Source organism: Triticum aestivum, chromosome 3D (genome assembly GCF_018294505.1).
Source record: "Triticum aestivum cultivar Chinese Spring chromosome 3D, IWGSC CS RefSeq v2.1, whole genome shotgun sequence".
Taxonomy (NCBI): domain Eukaryota; kingdom Viridiplantae; phylum Streptophyta; class Magnoliopsida; order Poales; family Poaceae; genus Triticum; species Triticum aestivum.
In genome coordinates, this window is record NC_057802.1 from 137202172 (window position 1) to 137222376 (window position 20205).

Genomic DNA, 20205 nt, shown 5'->3' on the forward strand with positions numbered 1-20205 from the left:
ATGAGTGCAAATTGACGAACGGAAAGTAAATTGTATGCAAGGGACTCAACAAGCATGACCTTCTCGATCGTGAGATCATGATAAATAACAACCTTGCCAAGTCCCAATACCTTAGAGGACGAGGCATCACCCCACTCGACATTGGTGGGCATAGATGGAATCTTGTGTACGTCCACCACCAAGTCCTTGCTTCCGGTCATATGATTAGTGGCTCCACTATCGAGCAACCATGATCCCCCACCGGAAGCAAACTCCTACAAGAGATCAATGCTTGGTTTTAGGTACCCATTTTGTAATGGGTCCTTTGATGTTAGCAACAAGGGTCTTAGGAACCCAAATAGACCATTCAATGTACTCATCAGGAGAACAAATAATTTTGGCATAAACATGTCCATCACTAGCACGGCATAACACATAAGAAGGGTTAAAGTCACCGGCTTTGTTGGAGGGGTAGCATTGCCCTTCTTGGCATCACTACCCTTCACATTGTTCTTCTTCTTCTCCTTAGAGGCACCCTCTCCCTCCTTCACAAAGGTATGCTTGAGAGGGGGAGGTCGTTTGGCCTTGTCATTCTTCTTCTTGTTCTTGGATTTGGGTGTGAACCCAATCCTTCCTTGGCCACAACTTCCTTTTGATTGCTCAAAAGGTCATTGAGGTTCTTCTCACCTTGTATGCACGACACATGGTCTTTCTCAAGTTGCTCCTTCAACTTTGCATTCTCCTCAACAAGATACACATGCTCACAACACGGGTTAGTAGCATTTGCATTATCAATTAAGACCATATGAGGAAAGGTGGCTTTCTCTTTGGTTAGCTTTACTTGGAGTTGATCATGAAATTCTTTGAGGCTAGCATGAGCACCCTTCAAGGCCTTGTGAGCCTTGTCAAGTAAATCAAACTCCTCTTTGAGTCTGGCAAGATCAACCCCAAGCTTGGCTTTCTCGGAGTTTAGCACACGAGATACAACAAGAGCATGATCAAGATCTTTCTCTAATTTAGCATGGTCATCCTTGTATGACTCCTAAAGAGCCAAACGAAGACCTCGCTCTTCCTCAAGGGCATTGGAAAGATCCGAAATCTCATCGGCATAGTCACGACTATGCCCCTCCATCTTAGAGATGGTATCTTCGTGAGCCTCAATCATGTCATTGGCTTCACCAAGTTGTTCCAAGAGAGAAACGAAGTGCTTCTTGGATTTACCCTTGAGTTTACTCATAAAGGACTCAAATTCATTTTCCTCGACATTAGACCCCTCATGTTCATCAATGCAATCCGTCAAAGAAGGATTATTAATAATGGTAGTTTTGATGTTGGGGGTTACCTTGTTGGTGGCTTTATCCATGAGGCATTTGGCGGTGATGTTCTCATTGGGTGAGTCGAAGAGAGACACCCGTGGAGTTGTCGCGATGGCAACGGAGGCCATGGCAACCGACTCACTGTCTTCATCATCATCATCATCATCATCATCCTCATTGTACTCTTCTTGTGCCACCAACCCCTTGGGAAGAGTCTTCTTGGTGAAGTTGCTCTTGTTGGGGAAGGACTTGGCCTTGTCTTTTCGGATGAGCTTGCCACCATTGTCTTCCCTCTTCTCATAAGGGCATTCCGCAAGAAAGTGGCTTACATTGCCACAATTATAGCAAGTCCTCACTCGTTGCTTGCCCTTCGCGCCACTTGAGTTGTTCTTGTTGAAGTTGGGCCTTGTGTTCTTCTTGCTCCAAAATTGCCTTGAAGCAAGAGCCATGTGTTCATGATAAGCACACTTTGTATCTTCGGGATTGCTCTCCTCTTCTTCCTCTTCGTCCTCTTCTTCCACACTAACCTTGGCCTTCAAGGCAAGATTGGGCTTATTTGCTCTTTGAGAATGTAACACCGCATTGTCGGCGGTCTTGTCCAAGATACTCATAGCCACAAACTCATCCAACACTTCACTTGAGGACAAAGTTTGAAAATCCGGCCTCTGACGAATGATGGAGGACATGGCCTTGTGGTAGGGCATCATGGCCTTGAGGAATTTGCGCTTGATCCAATTTTCATCTGTATCCTTGCTCCCATGATCTCAGAGTGAGACCGCGAGAGTAGTAAATCTCACGAGGTTCTTCATCTTCTTTCATTGCAAACTCATCGGCTTCATCTTGCACCACTTTATAGTTGGAGCGTTGAATGCTTGCGCTTCCCCTGTAGAGGGAAACCACATGGCGCCATGCATCCTTGGCCACGGTGAAGGGCCGGAGATGAGCAAGATCTTCGGGTGGAATTGCATCTTGGATGATGAAGAGAGCATTTTCATTGAATTGATTATCCGCGGCTTCTCTAGGGGTGAAGTTTCTTCGGTCATGCGGATAAAAACCTTCTTCAATGATTCTCCAAAGATTAGTATTAACATGGTTTAAATGATGCTTAAAGCGATAAACCCAAGAATCAAAGTCCTCATTTTTCACAATCTTAGGGGGGAGGACCGACATGATTCAAATGAGTGGAAGGAATCGGTCCAGCATAAGTAAGTGGAGGTTCCACATGGGCAAAGATGTCGTTGCCATTTTTACCACTAGAAGAAGGAGCCTTTTCACTAGTAGCTTCCCCCTTGTCGGATTTAGCATCTGTCACCTTGTTAGTGGGATTACCCACTTTCATCGGTGCGGTAGATAGTTTAAGCCCTTCTAAGAATTTATTAAACATGCTTTCAACCTCGGTCGTCATGGAGGTTTTCAATGTGTCCAAAGCCACATTGAATTTCTCACGAGAGAGCGCGGTTCCCCCATCGGCCGTAGACGAGACCGGATTCACACCGGAGTGCTCCTCCCCACCATCTACGGTGTCAACCATACTCTTCGTACGGCAAAGTCCTTAATAAAGAGACGAGGCTCTGATACCAATTGAAAGGATCGATATAGTTGACTAGAGGGGGGTGAATAGGCAACTAACAATTTTAGCTTTTCTTTACCAATTTAAACTTTGCATCAAAGTAGGTTGTCTAGATATGCAACTAGGTGAGCAACCTATATGATGCAATAACAACAAGCACACAAGCAAGGAAGGAAAATAACACACATAAGCTTGCACAAGTAAAGGCACGAGATAACCAAGAGTGGAGCCGGTGAAGACGAGGATGTGTTACCGAAGTTCCTTCCTTTTGAGGGGAAGTACGTCTTCGTTGGATCGGTGTGGAGGCACAATGCTCCCCAAGAAGCCACTAGGGCCACCGTATTCTCCTCACGCCCTCACACAATGCGAGATGTCGTGATTCCACTATTGGTGCCCTTGGAGGCGGCAACCGGACCTTTACAAACAAGGTTGGGGCAATCTCCACAACTTAATTGGAGGCTCCCAACGATACCACGAAGCTTCATCACAATGGAATGTGGCTCCGCGGTGACCTCAACCGTCTAGGGTGCTCAAACACCCAAGAGTAACAAGATCAACAAAGGATTAGTGGGGGGAATCAAATTTCTCTTGGTGGAAGTGTAGATCGAGGCCTTCTCAACCAATCCCTAAAGAAACAACAAGTTTGATTGGCTAGGGAGAGAGATCGGGCGAAAATAGAGCTTGGAGCAACAATGGAGCTTGGGTGTGGAAGAGGTGGTCAACTAGGAGAAGAAGACTCCCTTTATATAGTGGAAGAACAAATCCAACCATTATCCACCAGCTCAGCCTGCGAAGCGCGGTACTACCGCTAGGGCACACGGTACTACCGCAAGACATTGTGGTACTACCGCCCATGCAGCGGACTCCAAAGTAGCCCTGATACGATGAAGCAGAGAGCGGTAGAACCGCTGGCGTGGTACGACCGCTCCCCCTTGCGGTATTACCGCAAGGCAGGGATAGTCCAGATTTGGGAAGTCACGGACATATAAAAATACATCCGTGGCAACTTCCGCTGAGTTGGGATCTGTGCAAAAATCTGACACGGTAGTATCGCATGCCTGGAGCGGTACTACCGCGCAGGGCGCGGATGTAAAAAATTACATCCGCCCCTACTTCCGCTCATGTTGCTATGCCAGGCTAGGGCTCATGGTACTACCGCACCCATGGGGCGGTACTACCGCGTAGGGCGCGGATGTAAAAAATTACATCCGCCCCTACAACCGCTCGAGCGGCTGAGCCTAGCCAGAGGCCACGGTACTACCGCTCCCAAGGAGTGGTACTACCATGAGTACCTGCGGTACTACCGCGCCTACGGCTGGTACTACCGCAAGGCCCCGCGGTACTACCGCTCCGAAGAGCAGTACTACCGCGTGCCTCAGAACAGCAACACTAGAAGTCCTTCATTTTGCAAAGACACAGAGAGACGGAGGATGCTCCAAAGAGCCAAAGGAAAGGGGGTGCAAAAGGAGTAGACGTGTACGTGATGATTCCACCCAAACCTTTCCAAAGTGGAACCCCTCTTAATAGTACGGCTTTCCTACGAATCAAATCCACCAAAAAGAAACGTAGAGAAACGTTGTCTTCAATAGTCTTCGAGGGGCACCAAATCGTCTTGTGCCTAGTCAAGATATGTCTGAAATACTCCATGCACACGATTACTCCGCAAAAGCATTGTCATCAATCACCAAAACAACTAAGGGATAAATATGACCATACACATGTTGAATCATGCGCTGCAGTCCGGCCCACAACAGCTCCCAGCGATCCTCATCTGGGGGTTCGCTAGATTCAAAGGCGATGGACAGCGAGTCGCCGCCGGTGGCTTCCTCTCCCAAGGCCAAGGGCGACGCCGAGGTGCTGTCCCGAAGGACCTCCAAGGCAAAGGAGAGGTTCAGGAGGCCGTCAGGGTAGCGCCAGAGGGTGACCCCTGGAGACTGGCGATGGGGGCCATATCCAGTTCGGCCCCCAGCCGGATATCATTTCGGAGTCCAATACGGCTCCGGAATCAGGCAAGCAGGTACCTTTGAAAGAAGGAGGTGCGCCTATTCCGTCGGCGTCCTCTGTCCATCCAGAGGCACCGGATAATCTGGTGGAAGCGCTCCAAGGCGCTTCCATTGTTGAGGAACACCGTATCATTATGGGTACGGTGGTTGAGAGGGTTCAGTCCATTAAAAGCGGACTGACGGAAGCCTGCACTAGCCTTCTGACAGGCTTTGAGGTATGTGATGCAATTTATGTAAAAAGAATGCCATAGTATAGACAGTAGCCCCTGAGACTCTGTTCGGTGTTCGGAAAGAAAAGCTGGACTGAGGATCAAATGATTTTCGCAGGAGACTAACCATACATGTCTATGTGAAATAAGCAGGCATCATTGCTGGCTGCGACCTCTCATGCTGCAGAAGTCTCCAGACTGAAGCAGAGGCTGGAGCGGGCCGAGGAGGAGCTCAGCCACGCAAGAAAGCGGCTGGAGGATAAGCAAGGTACGTAATGACCTACTCAGATATAGAGAGATATGAATTGTTTGTGTTGATCAGAGTGCCATGATATTTGTAGGAGCAGTGACCGAGGTGGAGACCCTCAAGAAGGCGCTGGCCGAGGCCCAAAAGAAAGCAGCAAAGGAGCAAGCCGCCCGTGAAAAACATGAGGCCAGATTTGATGAGGTCCAGCAGGAGCTCCAGGACGCCGTGAAGAAATGCGAGTCCTTGGAGCGAAATATTGCGGATCAAGAGACCGAACTTGCCAAGGCTCGCCAAAGCGCACAAGATGCCCGGGTTGAAGCCCAGGGCGCCCTCAAGGAAATCCAAGAGGCCAGAAAAATCGCGGCGGGTAAGGCCTTCATTATGCAGAGCAAATATGTGAAGAAGAGGTATCTCTTACTAACCCGGATTTGGAGTTCTCCAGGAGCATTTGCGGATCTGCCGCACAGTGTTGCTAACGCTGCTGAGTTCTTCCGAGCCGAAGAAGGGAGCTCAACGGAGAAGCTATTCTGGTCGCAATATCTTGCGCCAGAGCATCCAGTGCCCTTTAGCGATCAACTAAAACAGCTGACCGAACTGCATAGGGTGGCCGAACTGGCCATGAAGGATTTGATAATCCGTCTATGGCCTGCCGAAGCCATACCCAGCAGCTACTTCAGACTCGTGAAGCGGCTGGTCAATGCCTGCCCCCGGCTTGACGCCATCAAGCGGTCAGTCTGTATCGAAGGTGCGCGGATGGCCTTCGCCCGTGTCAAGGTGCAGTGGGCGAAGATGGACGCCGTCAAGCTCGCGACCGAGGGACCGCCCGCGGGGAAGGATCATCGCACGCCCGAGCGGTATTTTGATGATGTCCTGAAGGGATCCCGCATTGTAGAGGGCCAGTGTTCAAATGACATTATCTTTGAATGAAGATATTCATGTTATCCCTCATGTATTATGGAACAATGCCGTTATGTAATATAATGCTTGTTATTTTACCTCCTGTGCGGCCGTTTTGTTAAATCTGAGAGTTGGCCAGTCGTCGGCTTCAGCCCCCATGTAGGTAGTACGGGGGTGTTCGGGATGGAATCTAAACACTCTTGATCCAAAAGTTTGGTCCTTGAAGGAGGTGTTTAGCGCAACGAACCAGGCAATCGGACTATGTGGCTTTATCACCCTCACTTAGCCATAGGAGTTTGACAACAGAAATGTAGGCGCAACCCCTAGCTAGTATTTAATCCGGAATAGGGTGCTGTAGACACCTGATCGGGTGAAGGCCAATCCGTCGCATGAGGCGAGAAAAATTGCAGAAGATTCGTAACCTCCGAATAGCTGACCAGCTCCGCCGCATCATGACAGTCAGTTTTCGGCTTTCTCTACTGAGGTGTTTGCTCGGATAAACCAGAAACACAATCGCAGTAGTTCTCCCTTTACTACCCTAGCCGATAGAACGGAACGTAATGTAGCAAGCACAGGAGCCGAGCAACCAACTATTGACCAAAGACATGATTCGGAGCCGATGCATATAATGCTAAAATTCAGGGTGCCGAACTGTACTGTAAAAGTGTTCGGACTTTGCTGCCATAGTATGGGGCGCAATGAAGCCCCTGGCCAATTTAAAGCGTACCAAAGTGTATGAGTGCAATCGAAAAGAATAGCAAAATAAAATGAAGTAGTAAGCTAGTGCCACATAAGTTGGGCCGCAAACTGATTCCATTATAGTTTGATTAATACATCAAAGCGTATTTGTACAAATAGTGCGATAAGCAATCGGGCTATTTAACATGCCAAGATCAATGGGGGAGCTTCCGTGTGGGTCCTGAAAATAGGTAGAATGATCGTCGAGAAAAACATCTAGAAATTCCCCCCACGCGTTTGTGCTACTTGCCGCCTTGGTGTATCCGTCCTTCGAAAGGACCGATGAGCAGGCCGCCGCGAGGGGCCTGTGGAAAAGAAACCTGAAAAGGATAAAAAGAAAAGTGAAAGTGTGTGTGTCCACGGAAGGTCGAGCCGTATTATGGACCACAGTTTGGTTATGCCTTCGTCTCTGCCCATGGTATTTTTAGTGCGTAGTTATGTACGCGCAGTACATATGCCGCCACTTGGTCAGGACTGAGATGGAGGTTGAATTGCTAGTCTAACTCCTGATGAGCCGGATTGTCATGCTGCGGAGTAGTCCGGACTCGTTTGACAGTGTCCGGGAGTTTGGCCACTGAATTAAAATTCTGCCTTAAAAGGCCGCTTTGTACTTCCGCTGCCAGGGCCGCGGTGTGCTCCTCGGTACGGAGGGAGCGCTCTGTGTTTCCATTGACTGTTATGACACAGCGTGGTCCGAGCATCTTGAGCTTGAGATAAGCATAGTGCAGCACCGCATTGAATCGAGCGAATGCGGTTCCTCCGAGCAGTGCGTGATAGCCACTGCGGAAGGGGACGATATCAAAGATCAACTCTTCGCTTCGGAAGTTGTCCGGGGATCCGAAGACGATCTCCAATGTGATTGAGCCCGTGTAGCGGGCCTCTACACCTGGTATAACTCCTTTAAAGGTAGTTTTTGTGGGCTTGATCCTTGATGGATCGATGCCCATTTTGCGCACTGTATCCTGATAGAGTAGGTTGAGGCTGCTGCCACCGTCCATGAGGACTCGCGTGAGGTGGAATCCATCAATTATTGGGTCGAGGACCAGTGCGGCTGAACCGCCATGACGGATACTGGTCGGATGGTCCCTGCGATCGAAGGTGATTGGGCACGACGACCATGGATTAAATTTTGGGGCGACTGGCTCTATCGCATAGACGTCCCTGAGCGCGCGCTTGTGCTCCCTCTTGGGGATATGGGTAGCGTATATCATGTTCACCGTTTTGACCTGAGGGGGAAACTTCTTCTGTCCCCCTGTGTTCGGTGGACGGGGCTCCTCGTCATCGTCCTCGCTTTGCGACCCCTTCTCCTTGTTCTCGGCATTTAACTTGTTGGCCTGTTTAAAAACCCAACAGCTTCTGTTGGTGTGATTGGCTGGTTTATCGGGTGCCGTGTATCTGGCATGGAAGATCGAGCATGCGGTCCAAGCTGGATGAGCCCGGGTTGTTCCTTTTGAATGGCTTTTTCCGCTGGCCGGACTTGGAGCCACTGAATCCGGCGTTGACGCCGTGTCATCGGTATTGTTATCGTTGTTGCGACGCTTGTGTCTGTTGCGTCGGGGCCTGCCGTTGCTAATTCTGGCTTCGGAGGTGCCAGGTTTGCTTGCATTGTTATTGCTACGGGCTAGCCAGCTATCCTCGCCCGTGCAAAAGCGGGTCATGAGTGCCGTGAGGGCTACCATGGACTTCGGCTTTTCCTGGCCGAGGTGTTAGGCGAGCCATTCATCGCGGATGCTGTGTTTAAAGGCCGCTAGGGCTTCGGCATCCGGACAGTCGACGATCTGGTTCTTTTTAGTTAAGAACCTAGTCCAGCATTTCCTGGCTGACTCTCCGGGCTGTTGGACTATGTGACTTAGGTCATTGACATCCGGAGGTCGGACGTATGTACCTTGGAAGTTATCGCGGAAGGCATCTTCCAGGTCCTCCCAGCTGCCAATGGAGTTTTCGGGCAGGCTGCCAACCAGTGCCGAGCTGGTCCCTTGAGTTTTAGTGGGAAGTATTTGATGGCGTGAAACCGCGGGCCATATGAATATGGAGAAGAAAATCTTCGATCCATACCGTGGGGTCTGTTGTCCCATCATATGATTCGATCTTCACGTGTTTAAACCCTTCTGGGAATTCGTGCCCGTTACTTCATCAGTGAAGCAGAGGGGGTGTGCGGCACTGCTACCTCTTGAGCATGCGTTGGTTTTCCCTTGAAGAGGAAAGGGTGATGTAGCAAAGTAGCGTAAGTATTTCCCTCAGTTTTTGAGAACCAAGGTATCAATCCAGTAGGAGACTACACGCAAATCGCCTAGTACCTGCACAAACAAATAAGAACCTTGCAACCAACGTGATAAAGGGGTTGTCAATCCCTTCATGGCCACTTGCAAAAGTGAGATCTGATAAAGATAATAAGATAAATATTTTTGGTATTTTTGTTGTATAGATTGGAAAATAAAGATTGCAAAATAGATAGTAAACTAGAATTGTAGATTGGAAACTTATATGATGTAAAGTAGACCCGGGGGCCATAGGTTTCACTAGTGGCTTCTCTCTAGATAGCATGTATTACGATGGGTGAACAAATTACTGCCAAGCAATTGATAGAAAAGCGCATAGTTATGATGATATCTAAGGCAATGATCATGAATATAGGCATCACGTCCGTGTCAAGTAGACAGAAACGATTCTGCATCTACTACTATTACTCCACACATCGACCGCTATCTAGCATGCATCTAGAGTATTAAGTTCATAAGAACGGAGTAACACATTAGGCAAGATGAAAATGATGTAGAGGGATAAACTCAAGCAATATGATATAAACCCCATCTTTTTATCCTCGATGGAAACAATACAATATGTGCGTTGCTGCCCCTGCTGTCACTGGGAAAGGACACCGCAAGATTGAACCCAAAGCTAAGCGCTTCTCCCATTGCAAGAAAGATCAATCTAGTAGGCCAAACTAAACCAATAATTCAAAGAGACTTGCAAAGATATCAAATCACGCACATAAGAATTCAAGAAGAATCAAATAATATTCATAGATAATCAAGTTCATAAACCCACAATTCATCGGATCTCGGCAAACACACCGCAAAAAGAGTTACAACGAATAGATCTCCAAGAAGATCGAGGAGAACTTTGTATTGAGATCCAAAGAGAGAGAAGAAGCCATCTAGCTAATAACTATGGACCCGAAGGTCTGTGGTAAACTACTCACACATCATCGGAGAGGCTATGGTGTTGATGTAGAAGTCCTCCGTGATCGAATCCCCCTCCGGCAGATCACCGGAAAAGGCCCCAAGATGGGATCTCACGGGTACAGAAGGTTGCGGCGGTGGAAAAGGTGTTTCGTGGCTCTCCCCGAAGGTTTCAGGGTATAAGAGTATATATAGGTGAAAGAAGTAGGTCGGTGGAGCTGCGAGGGGCCCACGAGGGTGGGGGCGCGCCCTCCTTGCCTCGTGGCTTCCTCGTTGCTTCCTTGACGTCCACTCCAAGTCTCCTGGATTGCGTTTGTTCCAAAAACGATCCTCGCGAAGGTTTCATTCCGTTTGGATTCCGTTTGATATTCCTTTTCTGCTAAACACTGAAATAGGCAAAAAAACAACAATTTGCACTGGGCCATCGGTTAATAGGTTAGTCCCAAAAATAATATAAAAAGGTATATTAAAGCCCATTAAACATCCAAAACAGATAATATAATAGCATGGAACAATAAAAAATTACAGATACGTTGCAGACGTATCAGCCGCCTCTATATCGGGCCACGTGGCGACGTAGTTCGGATGGAGTCCGTCTGCGGTTTTTGGCCCGGGCGTGATTATGCTTGTCACGTTCGGCTAGATAGCCATCGTCGCGTGTCAGGGCACGCCCCCGTGATCCGTAGATCGATCTGGTTTGTCCTGCTCTACTGTCCAGGTCCTGCCGCAGGTCATATGTATATCCCCTAGCTGTTTTATCTCTGCCTTTACAGCGAGGTAGTATGGGCTGGTGTTCGGCTTGAGTTGCCGCTTTGTCCCGGCCACATGGTGGTCGATCAGCCGTATTACGCGCTGATGGTACGGGCTCAAGTGACTCGTCATCGAATTGAGGTAGCAATTTGCGCTTCGGGTAACTTTTAGTTGGGCGCTCGAGGCCGTATTCCTCGGCTGCCAGAACATTAGTCCATCTATCGTTGAGCAGATCTTGATCAGCTTGAAGCTGCTGCTGCTTCTTTTTCAGGCTCCTTGCAGTGGCTATTAGCCGGCGCTTAAAGCGCTCCTGCTCGAGAGGTTCCTCAGGCACGATAAAATCCTCGTTGCCGAGGCTCACCTCATCCTCGGAGAGCAGAAGATAATTACTGTCCTCCGAGTCTTCATTTACGGCCTGTTCATCGGGGCTTACTCGCCCATCTTCCCGTTCGTCCTGTTCGGAAGTTGGCTCAACGGGGTCTTCATTGTCTTCGGCATCGTCCAGAGTATTGTTTTCTCCTGTGCCGGTATTGCTATCTTTTCCACGGCATGATTTAGAGCGGCGCCGCTGACGTCGGCGCTTTGGCTGTATCTCAGGAGGTTTATCCTCGACTGGATCTTCCTTGTCGTCACCGCTATTCTCTTTGGGTGTATCCACCATGTACACGTCATACGAAGAGGTGGTCGTCGAACGTCCAATAAACGGCGGGTTTTGGGCCTACTCTTCTCCGTCATCGTCGTCCATACCGTCGATGTCTTCGGAACCGTAATCTAGCATGTCGGTTAAGTCCTCGACAGCTGCTATAAAGTGGGTGGTGGGTGGGACGTGAAATTCCCCGCTCTCAGTCCCTAGTCCGGGCTGGGCATAGTTCGGACGTTGCTCCTCCGTAATGACAAGGGATCGCATTAAGTCCAGAGCCTCGTTTAAAGGCGAGGTTTGGCCGGAGAGAAGAGAGCCCGTGGAGTACGGCGATAGGGAGACTCCTTGGCCGAACTCACACGATGCTGACTCCGAGGATTCGGAGCCAATGTCCGGAGAAGGGTTCGGCTTCATGATGGTTGCCAGCGACACTACTTCCCCCGGCTCTCCCACAATGGGCCTAGTGGCCGCAGATAGTCCGGCGAGCTCAGGGAGCCCGTCTTCGGACCTGGCGATACGCTCCGGATCTAAGGCCAGAGCGGAGGTTGGGGGCGCGAATCCTTGGAAGATCAAGTCTCCTCGGATATCAGCGACATAGTCCAGATTTCCAAAACTAATCTGGTGACCTGGGGCGTAGCTGTCGATCTGCTCTAGATGGCCAAGCGAGTTCCTGCTTGATTGATCTTGATGAATATGAGTATTACAAGAGTTGATCTACCAGGAGATCGTAATGGCTAAACCCTAGAAGTCTAGCCTGTATGATTATGATTGCCTCTACGGACTAAACCCTCCGGTTTATATAGACACCGGAGGGGACTAGGGTTGTACAAATTCGCTTACAGAAAAAGGAATCTTCATATCCGAACGCCTAGCTTGCCATCCACGCCAAGGAGAGTCCCATCCGGACACGGGAGAGAGTCTTCTGTCTTGTATATTCACAACCCATCAGTTCGGCCCATGTCCAACAGGTCGGATGCTCGAGGACCCCTTAATCCAGGACTCCCTCAGTGATGCTTGACCAAACCTATTTCTTCGAGTGAAGACTTTGGAAACCTCTTGCAATGCAGTCCATTTTCTTCATTGTCAAAGGCGATGTTCTATAAAATGTTGTAGTCAATGTTCTCACTGAAGCATTAGGAACTATCAATGTGGTTCTCCTAATGTGAGGAATTTGAGAGTTCAAATATTCCAACCACTGCTGAGCTGGCAATAGCTGTCTGGTAGGTCCCACATAACCAAGGGTCATATCAGGACTTTGGGTTGCGACCCCAGCTATAAATAGCCACCCTTGACCATCATTTGTTGGTTGGCTTCTCCTAGTTATTGCATGTCAAGCGCTATTCGGACCAACCCATCCTCCAAAGCATTTGAGAGATTCCTAGTGAGGAAAAAGAAACCAAATACCCAGAGCCAAAGTGATTGAGCATCACCGAAGGGTCTATTCTCACTGAACCAAAGACTTGTACTCCTGAAGATGATCTTCCATACAGTTAGGAGTCAAGTTCAGAGCTTCCAAGAGTCATATTGTGGAACGTCGAAGAACAAGTATGTGAAGGTTTCCGAAGTCTACCTTGAAGACTTCCCATAAGTGATTGGGCGAGGTCTAAGTGACCTTAGCTCAAGGAGAAGAAGGTGAAGACTTGGTCTTCTGAGTGAAATCTTAGCCAATCCAACCAAACATAAAATTTTCACAACAACTTGAACTGTTCAAACAAATCCTAGGAGATGATTCTATGGGGATCGGGTGTGTCCTTGACTTTTGTCTTCTTTTAGCTACTGGTTCCATTTCTTCACTTATTTACTTTCAATACTTGTTTTGTGAAGACTTTGTCTCCTCCTCCCTCTGAAGACTTTGTCTGGAGACTAACTCTTTCTATTGTGCATGTTTTGTTTTGTCTTTAGCTCAGTGGTACTTAAGTGTGTTTGCTTCTATGTTCGTTTAGCTTACTTGTATTGCTACTTAGTTTGCATGCTTTCCACTGTTCTGATGACTCTGTCTTTAAGTTGAATGCATGCTGAGCGTAATTTTTCCTCCACAGGTATTTCTTCATACTACTAAGTTTTTGTGTCTTCGAAGAAATTGTTTCCCTCGAAGAATTTATTAATAATCTCCCATTCATCTGCTCTAGTCGATAATTCACGCTTTCAGTTCCTACATGAACCAAAATGCCTAACAAAGCATGATGCGTCAATAAGGATATATCTCAACCTTTTATCTACACCACATAGCAAATTTTCAAACATCTGAGCAACATTCATGGTGGATGTACTTTGGAAATAATTTGGGGAAAATGGTCATATAGAGCGAGAGTACTAGAAGTTAAAAAAATGTTTTCAATAACCTCATCATTATGACAAAATCAAAATTTACTTCCTATCATTCTCATAGAGAGATTACGTTTGGTAAATTTATGACTCCCCTCCATGATGTAATAAAATCTCAACTTTGCAAAACTCCCTATTATCAACCAGTGTACCATCGATAACGTCATTGAACTTTATGGCCACACTCAGACTGGAGACAAAGTTCTCGACCCAAGCACACACCTTATCGAGAAACTTTCCATCCATATAATTGTATCGGAAAGGCCATTTGACCTTGTCATAGGCTTTCTTGAAGTAGATTTTAAATATTCGACTCCATTCATCTTTTTTCTGGCGAAGCTCATGTGTTGTTTCATGGAGATCAACTACTCCTAGGATATTTCACTCACGTGTGACCCGTTTGTGTAGGCCAAACCACATGATCTATCACACTATTAATGCAATTATTCGCTACTTTTACGGGGAAGAATAAAGCTTATACATTTATAAAGCGGATATGATGGTTGAATGCTAGCTTCTTGCACCTTCCACGAAAATAGTAATCTCTTCGAACTGGAGTCAAAACAGTGGAAGTATGCTGACATAAAAATCACGGAACATAACCATAAGGTCATCCTTGATGTCCCAAAGCACCCGGTAAAACTCGGCATGCGAACATTCAACCCGAAGCTTTGTTATGTTCTGTTTGGAACATCACCTCCCAGACCGCCTTCTCTGTAAATAGGGCCAATAAGAAATCATTATCAGTCTCTGAAACTTGAGGGATATTGTCCCTAAACAAATCTGCCAAGGAAACCTAGTTTTCAGCATGCCGGAGAGGCCTTGTAATACTTTGTGTTGTAATCATTTAGGGGAGCAGCAACCTTAATAACCACTTCACCTTGATGGAGGCCAAAGATACACTTTTTATGATACTTCTCATTACCTGTCATGTGAAAAAACTTGATGTTGTTATCATCTTTCACGAGGTGCTGAACTTTGGAACGTTGGTAACCATATTAGCTCCTCATATGCTTAAGTTTGGCACTGCCTTATTGATTATTTTTAAACCTCCCAAGTGGCAAGGCCACAAACTTCATCCTATTTTGTCAAGCTAGTCAATAGTAACCGAGAGATGCAATCTTCTTTTGTTAATGTTGTTGATGTAGGCAGCTCAACTATATAGGTCCTGATGCGGCGTGGTCTAAGTTAATTATCGTTCCACCTTTAGTGAGATTTCTCCCTTTACTTCATTTTCCCCATACCTTGGCAACTTGATCAACAAAATCATCACGATCCAGCAGACTCGATATGAACTTTAAAAGGTGGCTACTAGCTTGAAATGTTATTGTTTTGGTATCCAAGAGGAGGGGGAGCATGATATGATAACCAGCTTAACCATTCGAGAGTATTAGATGATGGATACTTGCGAGAATTTTTCTTCTCATACATTAGTCACAAACACACCGGAAATCCAATTCAGCTCTTGGAAGCATATGTTCCTGCGCACCAAAAATATTTTCTGCAGATGTCAACTTTTTTTTGCATCTAAACACACTGTCAAGTTTCTCATATGTTTGATTGTGAAAGTTACATGCCCATGTAAATTGATGTCTCGTAAGGTCAACCAATGCACCATACTGCCCTCTCCACCCCACCAACATCAAGAAAACCATGTCGTCGCTGCCTCTCTTTCGTTGTCTATTCTTCCTCACCACTGTTGCGAGATGACAAACATATTATTCCCGCCGGAATGACATAGGTTTATCACCGAGACCATGCAGGTCATCCTAACCAATAGTTATGTGGGTCTTGGAACAACTTTTGAACCTCACTCACACTGCATATCTTGCTTCTCTTGTCAGCGTCATCGTCAAAAACCTATGATATGAGTTGAAGAAAATAATGTCATGAGTATTTCTTTAATAAATTTATACAAAGATATTGGAAGTAGTTCATATACGTCAGAACCCGGTCATAAATCCTGCCTCTGGTTGAGATGATCACCAGAACCCGGTCATAAATTCCGCGATGGCCGGGTCCTGGTGAAACCCAATCAAAATCGGTTCGTTATATGTCGTGACTGTACATTCTTTTTTTATTTAAAATAAAGGTTTTTACGAACCTGCCTTGAGACGAGTGATGAACTTTTTTCACGGGCTGTTTTGCGTTCCGTTGGAGAAGTTGGGTGGAATGGTAAATGCACTTTTTTTACAGGGAAAATGGTAAATGCACTTTCCAAATGTGTACTGTACACTTTTCAAACCGCGCATCGGTGAAAAGCAATCAACCGACATACACGGCGTCATTCAATCACTGTTGCCGAACGGTAATCTGTTTCCGCTTTTACCATTCTTCCACATTATTTATTTACCCCAGCCCAGTACTGTTCCTTCCCCCTCCTTCCTCCACCCTCCTCCTCTCTGCCGTCTGTGCACCCCGAGCACCAGGCCTCCACGAGCGCCGAGGCGGAAGCGGAAGCGATGGCGATCGATCAGTCCCTCAAGGCAAGTTAATCTCCTCCTCTTTCTTTGATTCGTGCGGCTGTTGATTTATAGAATTATGCAGTTAGCGGTCGAGGGCTTCTTGATTTCTCGGCGGTCTCTTGAATCTTTGGTTAATGGAGCGCTGCATACCGCAATCTCGTGACATGTGGAGGGCTCATTTTGTTTTATTTCGTCATCCTGTGATAGCCTTGGAGAAAGCGATTCTTGTTTGGAACGTAAAAAAAGAAATGTTTCTTGAAAAAAAAAATCGACCATCCAGCCAGAACAGATTTTGTTTCTCTACGACATATTGCTAGATGGGATTAGTAATACAAAAGGATTGATTGTTGATTATATGTTGAACTTATGTATCTGCTTTTGTTTGCTGCTTTTCAGAAGAAGAGAGGGAGACCAGCAGGAGGAGGTTCCCCGTCTGTCAACAATAGCGAGCGAGATAAGATGGTCATGGAGAAGAAGATGGCACTGGTGCACCGAAGGCTGGCCTTGCTCGACAGCGAGAGCGACAAGGAAACTGATGTTGTGCCAACGGCCACAATGGTGAGGTCCTTCAGCTTAAGCTCCACTCAGATTGTTGGCCACTGCAGGTCTGCCGTAGTCTTTCATGCCAGCAATTTCAATTTCTTTTCTGAAGCTCGATCACGCTTAGATTGTTGTGCCTCTGATAATCTGTAATGGACCCTGCTATAAAAACTTAAAAAGTAATAATAAAACTGTAATGGAGTCTGAAAGTGCCTGTTACTCTGTTTAAGCTTCTTTTTAAAATCTTCACTGCCTCAATAGTACTGTAGCAACTAGTGCTTCCAACACTCTTGAGCTTATGCATTCTCTTAGATTATAGGTTTCCTTCTGCTTAAACTTGACTGCCTCAATAGTCTGCCATTTGATTGGCTTTTCTTTTGTGTTCCTGAACCTTGATCACACTTATGTGGAACTGCCTCTGTTAAAGTAAAATGAAGTATATAATAATTTGCTTATGTTTTTTTCTCATGTTTCATTATCATGGTAGACACTAGTGCAACCAATACTCATGACAGTATGCATTCTATGTTATCAGATTATCTGTTTCTTTTTAGCCTTCTGTTAAAATTTTGAATTTTTTCATGGCATGGTGATATTTGATGATCACAGGATGATAGGCTTGCAATTGTTGTTGATCAACAGCCTGTCGTTATTAATTGCGATGATACAGATGATAAGGATGAATATGTTCCTTTGAGAGTAATTGAACCATGGTTGTTGCTTTAGCCCTCCTGTATCTAACTTTTCTAAGAGTTGGATTCTTCGTTATGTCAGATTGTGCGGCCACGGAGGGCGGACAGTGAGCAAAAAAGGCTGTTTGATGTTTCTCAAACACACAATGCCCAGGATACTGACACTGCTAAAGTAAGATAAGTCAGCAGTTCTACTCTTGTCATCGTGCACGTGATTTGATCGTTATCGTGGAAAATTACAGCTAGTAAACAGTTCTTCCAAAAAATTCATTTATAAGCACATAATGCTTCAGAGATTTTGACACCCAAAATTTCACTAGTTTTCTTATCTTCAATAATTGCATAAAATGGTTTAAAGATTTTGGCTGGTTGGGTTTCAGAAGAAGAGAGGGAGGCTTGTCAACGCCAAGAGTGACATGGAGCAGAAGTTGAATATGTCAACGCCGGGGCTTGCCTTGGTTGAGAGCGGCGGCAGTAACAGCAGCAAGAGTGACGTAGATGATGATCTTGTGCCGATGGTGAGAACTGTGATATGATTCCGCGTTCCGCCTTTAGGACATTCTTGTTGTTCAACGCTTGAAAAAAGCACATTGTCATATTTTACATACCTTTTTTTTTGTGAACATACATATGTTACACACCTTCATTTAAACAAAATGATATCATAATTTGGTTTGAGCAGGTCATATGTATGTCACACTTAAGGATTCAGACAACTTGCTAAAAAATTCTTAATGGGCTTAATTTCTGGACACATTGAATGTGTTTCTAAACATTTATGAACTCTGCTATGTTTATATGCATTGCTTCATGTAGTCTATATAACTGTTGGGTTATTAACCGCTACTTTCCTCACTTTCGATTAGTTCAAAACATGCACTAACTATGAACAAGCTTCATATGTTACACACCTTTCATTTCAAAAAATGATGTCATAATTTGGTTTAAGCAGATCAATATGTTTGTCACACTTAACGATTCGGGCGACTAAAAATTCTTAATGGTCTTAATTTCTGGACACAGTTTTGAATGTGTTTCTAAACATTGATTGACTCTGCTATGTTCATATGCATTGCCTCATGTATTCTATATTACTGTTGTGTTTTTAACCTCCATTTTCTTCACTTTCTATTAGTTCAAAACATGTACTCCCTCCGTCCCATAATATAAGATTGTTTTTCAAGCTATGTTAGCTTGAAAAACGATCTTATCTTGTGGGCCGGAGGGAGTACTAACTAACTATGAATAAGCTGTGACTTGACAGGTAGCTGCTGTTAATTGCCAAAAGACATGTACAAGGTACTTCAAACTTTTTTTCTTTTCTCGAGAGTAAGAAGATGCATTAACAGTTCCTGAAAAGCCTGTCCACTTATGCACTTCAATCTTTGAACAAACTACAGTGTTCAGGGTAACTTTGGGTCTGCTATGGAGAGAGCTGAGGAGTTACTTGTGGAGTTACCAGCCGAACATCCTAGCTTTGTCAAGCATATGCTACATTCACATGTTGTTCATGGTTTTTGGCTGGTAAGTCTATTTATTAGCTATTCACATATTTGTCCAAAGCGGAAGAATTAGGCGATCATTTCTTATGAACAACATGTGGACCCAAGAACCCAAATATCGAAGGGGAGGAAACACCTGCTAAACGAAAATGCAGATTGCCTTTTCTTTTGTATCAGAAGATAATCAAATTACTGGGCAAAAAATGTGCACTGCAAAAGTGTGAACTGCACAACTTAGAGCACGTCGTGGTTTGTGAAATTTAGTTTCAGGTAGAGCAATCTCATAAGCTTAGTACATGTGTGGACGCTTCCTGAGTGTCACTTGGTGTACATGGGGATGGGATTAATGAAAACATTTCCTTCTCTTTGTTTTTGCTTCCGCTGCATTTGAATTTTACGTTTGTCTCCCAGGGTCTACCGTCTGACTTCTGCAACAAGCATCTCCCAAAGAAGGACACTGCTGTTGTGCTAGAAGATGAGGATGGGCACAACTATGATGCAAAATATCTAGGTGCCAAGCAAGGACTTAGTGCTGGTTGGAGAGGTTTTGCGATTAATCATGATATCAAGGTTGGAGATGTTGTAGTCTTTCAACTTGTTAGTTCAGCAAAGTTTCAGGCAAGTGTTTCCCGATAAATTTTCAATTGCTTGATCATTCTTTTACACTATTGATTGACAGGAACTACATATGCACTAGTGTGTGCAGGACACACATTTCTTGAATTGTTCCTTGCATGCTCTGTCCGCACTTATCCAATATTAAAATTTCCTCTTGTTTTCTCTACACTTTTCATTCAGGTCTACATATTAAGAGCGAACAACTTCACTACAACTGATGGAGCACTTGGTCTCCTGTGTCTGGAAGCTGGCAAGGAGAAGATACCGAGTGAGTCAAAGTTCATTGTGTTGATTCTGCACTTGGGAATTTATTATACATGGATAACGTAACCAATGAATCTTCTGAATCATTTTTTGTGTTATGCAATGCAGAAGAAGAAAGTTCCAATGATGTCAAATCTGAAGCTGGCAAGGAGAAGATACCGAGTGAGTCAAATTTCATTGTGTTGATTCTGCACTCGTGAAATTTGCTATACATGGATAAGTTAACCATTGAATCTTCTGAATCATTTTTTGTGTTATGCAATGCAGA

General features: G+C 45.6%; 1 protein-coding gene across 8 annotated transcripts in view; it reads left to right on the forward strand.

The window, feature by feature from the left end:
* The first annotated feature begins 16187 nt into the window (after nt 1–16187).
* The window catches only part of LOC123074366 (B3 domain-containing protein Os01g0234100), a 5451-nt gene continuing 1433 nt past the window's right edge, over nt 16188–20205 (forward strand). For 3 of the 8 annotated variants that reach the window (XM_044497233.1, XM_044497235.1, XM_044497236.1), the window contains exons 1-8: nt 16189–16342; nt 16718–16879; nt 17636–17725; nt 17934–18071; nt 18818–18852; nt 18954–19077; nt 19467–19673; nt 19854–19941. In XM_044497233.1, the coding sequence (XP_044353168.1) occupies nt 16319–16342; nt 16718–16879; nt 17636–17725; nt 17934–18071; nt 18818–18852; nt 18954–19077; nt 19467–19673; nt 19854–19941 (868 nt within the window). In that variant the 5' untranslated portion in view covers nt 16189–16318. Of the gene's footprint in view, nt 16343–16717; nt 16880–17635; nt 17726–17933; nt 18072–18817; nt 18853–18953; nt 19078–19466; nt 19674–19853; nt 19942–20045; nt 20100–20205 lie in introns of all 8 variants that reach the window. The other 5 variants (XM_044497230.1, XM_044497231.1, XM_044497229.1 and 2 more) reach the window with 4 other exon arrangements.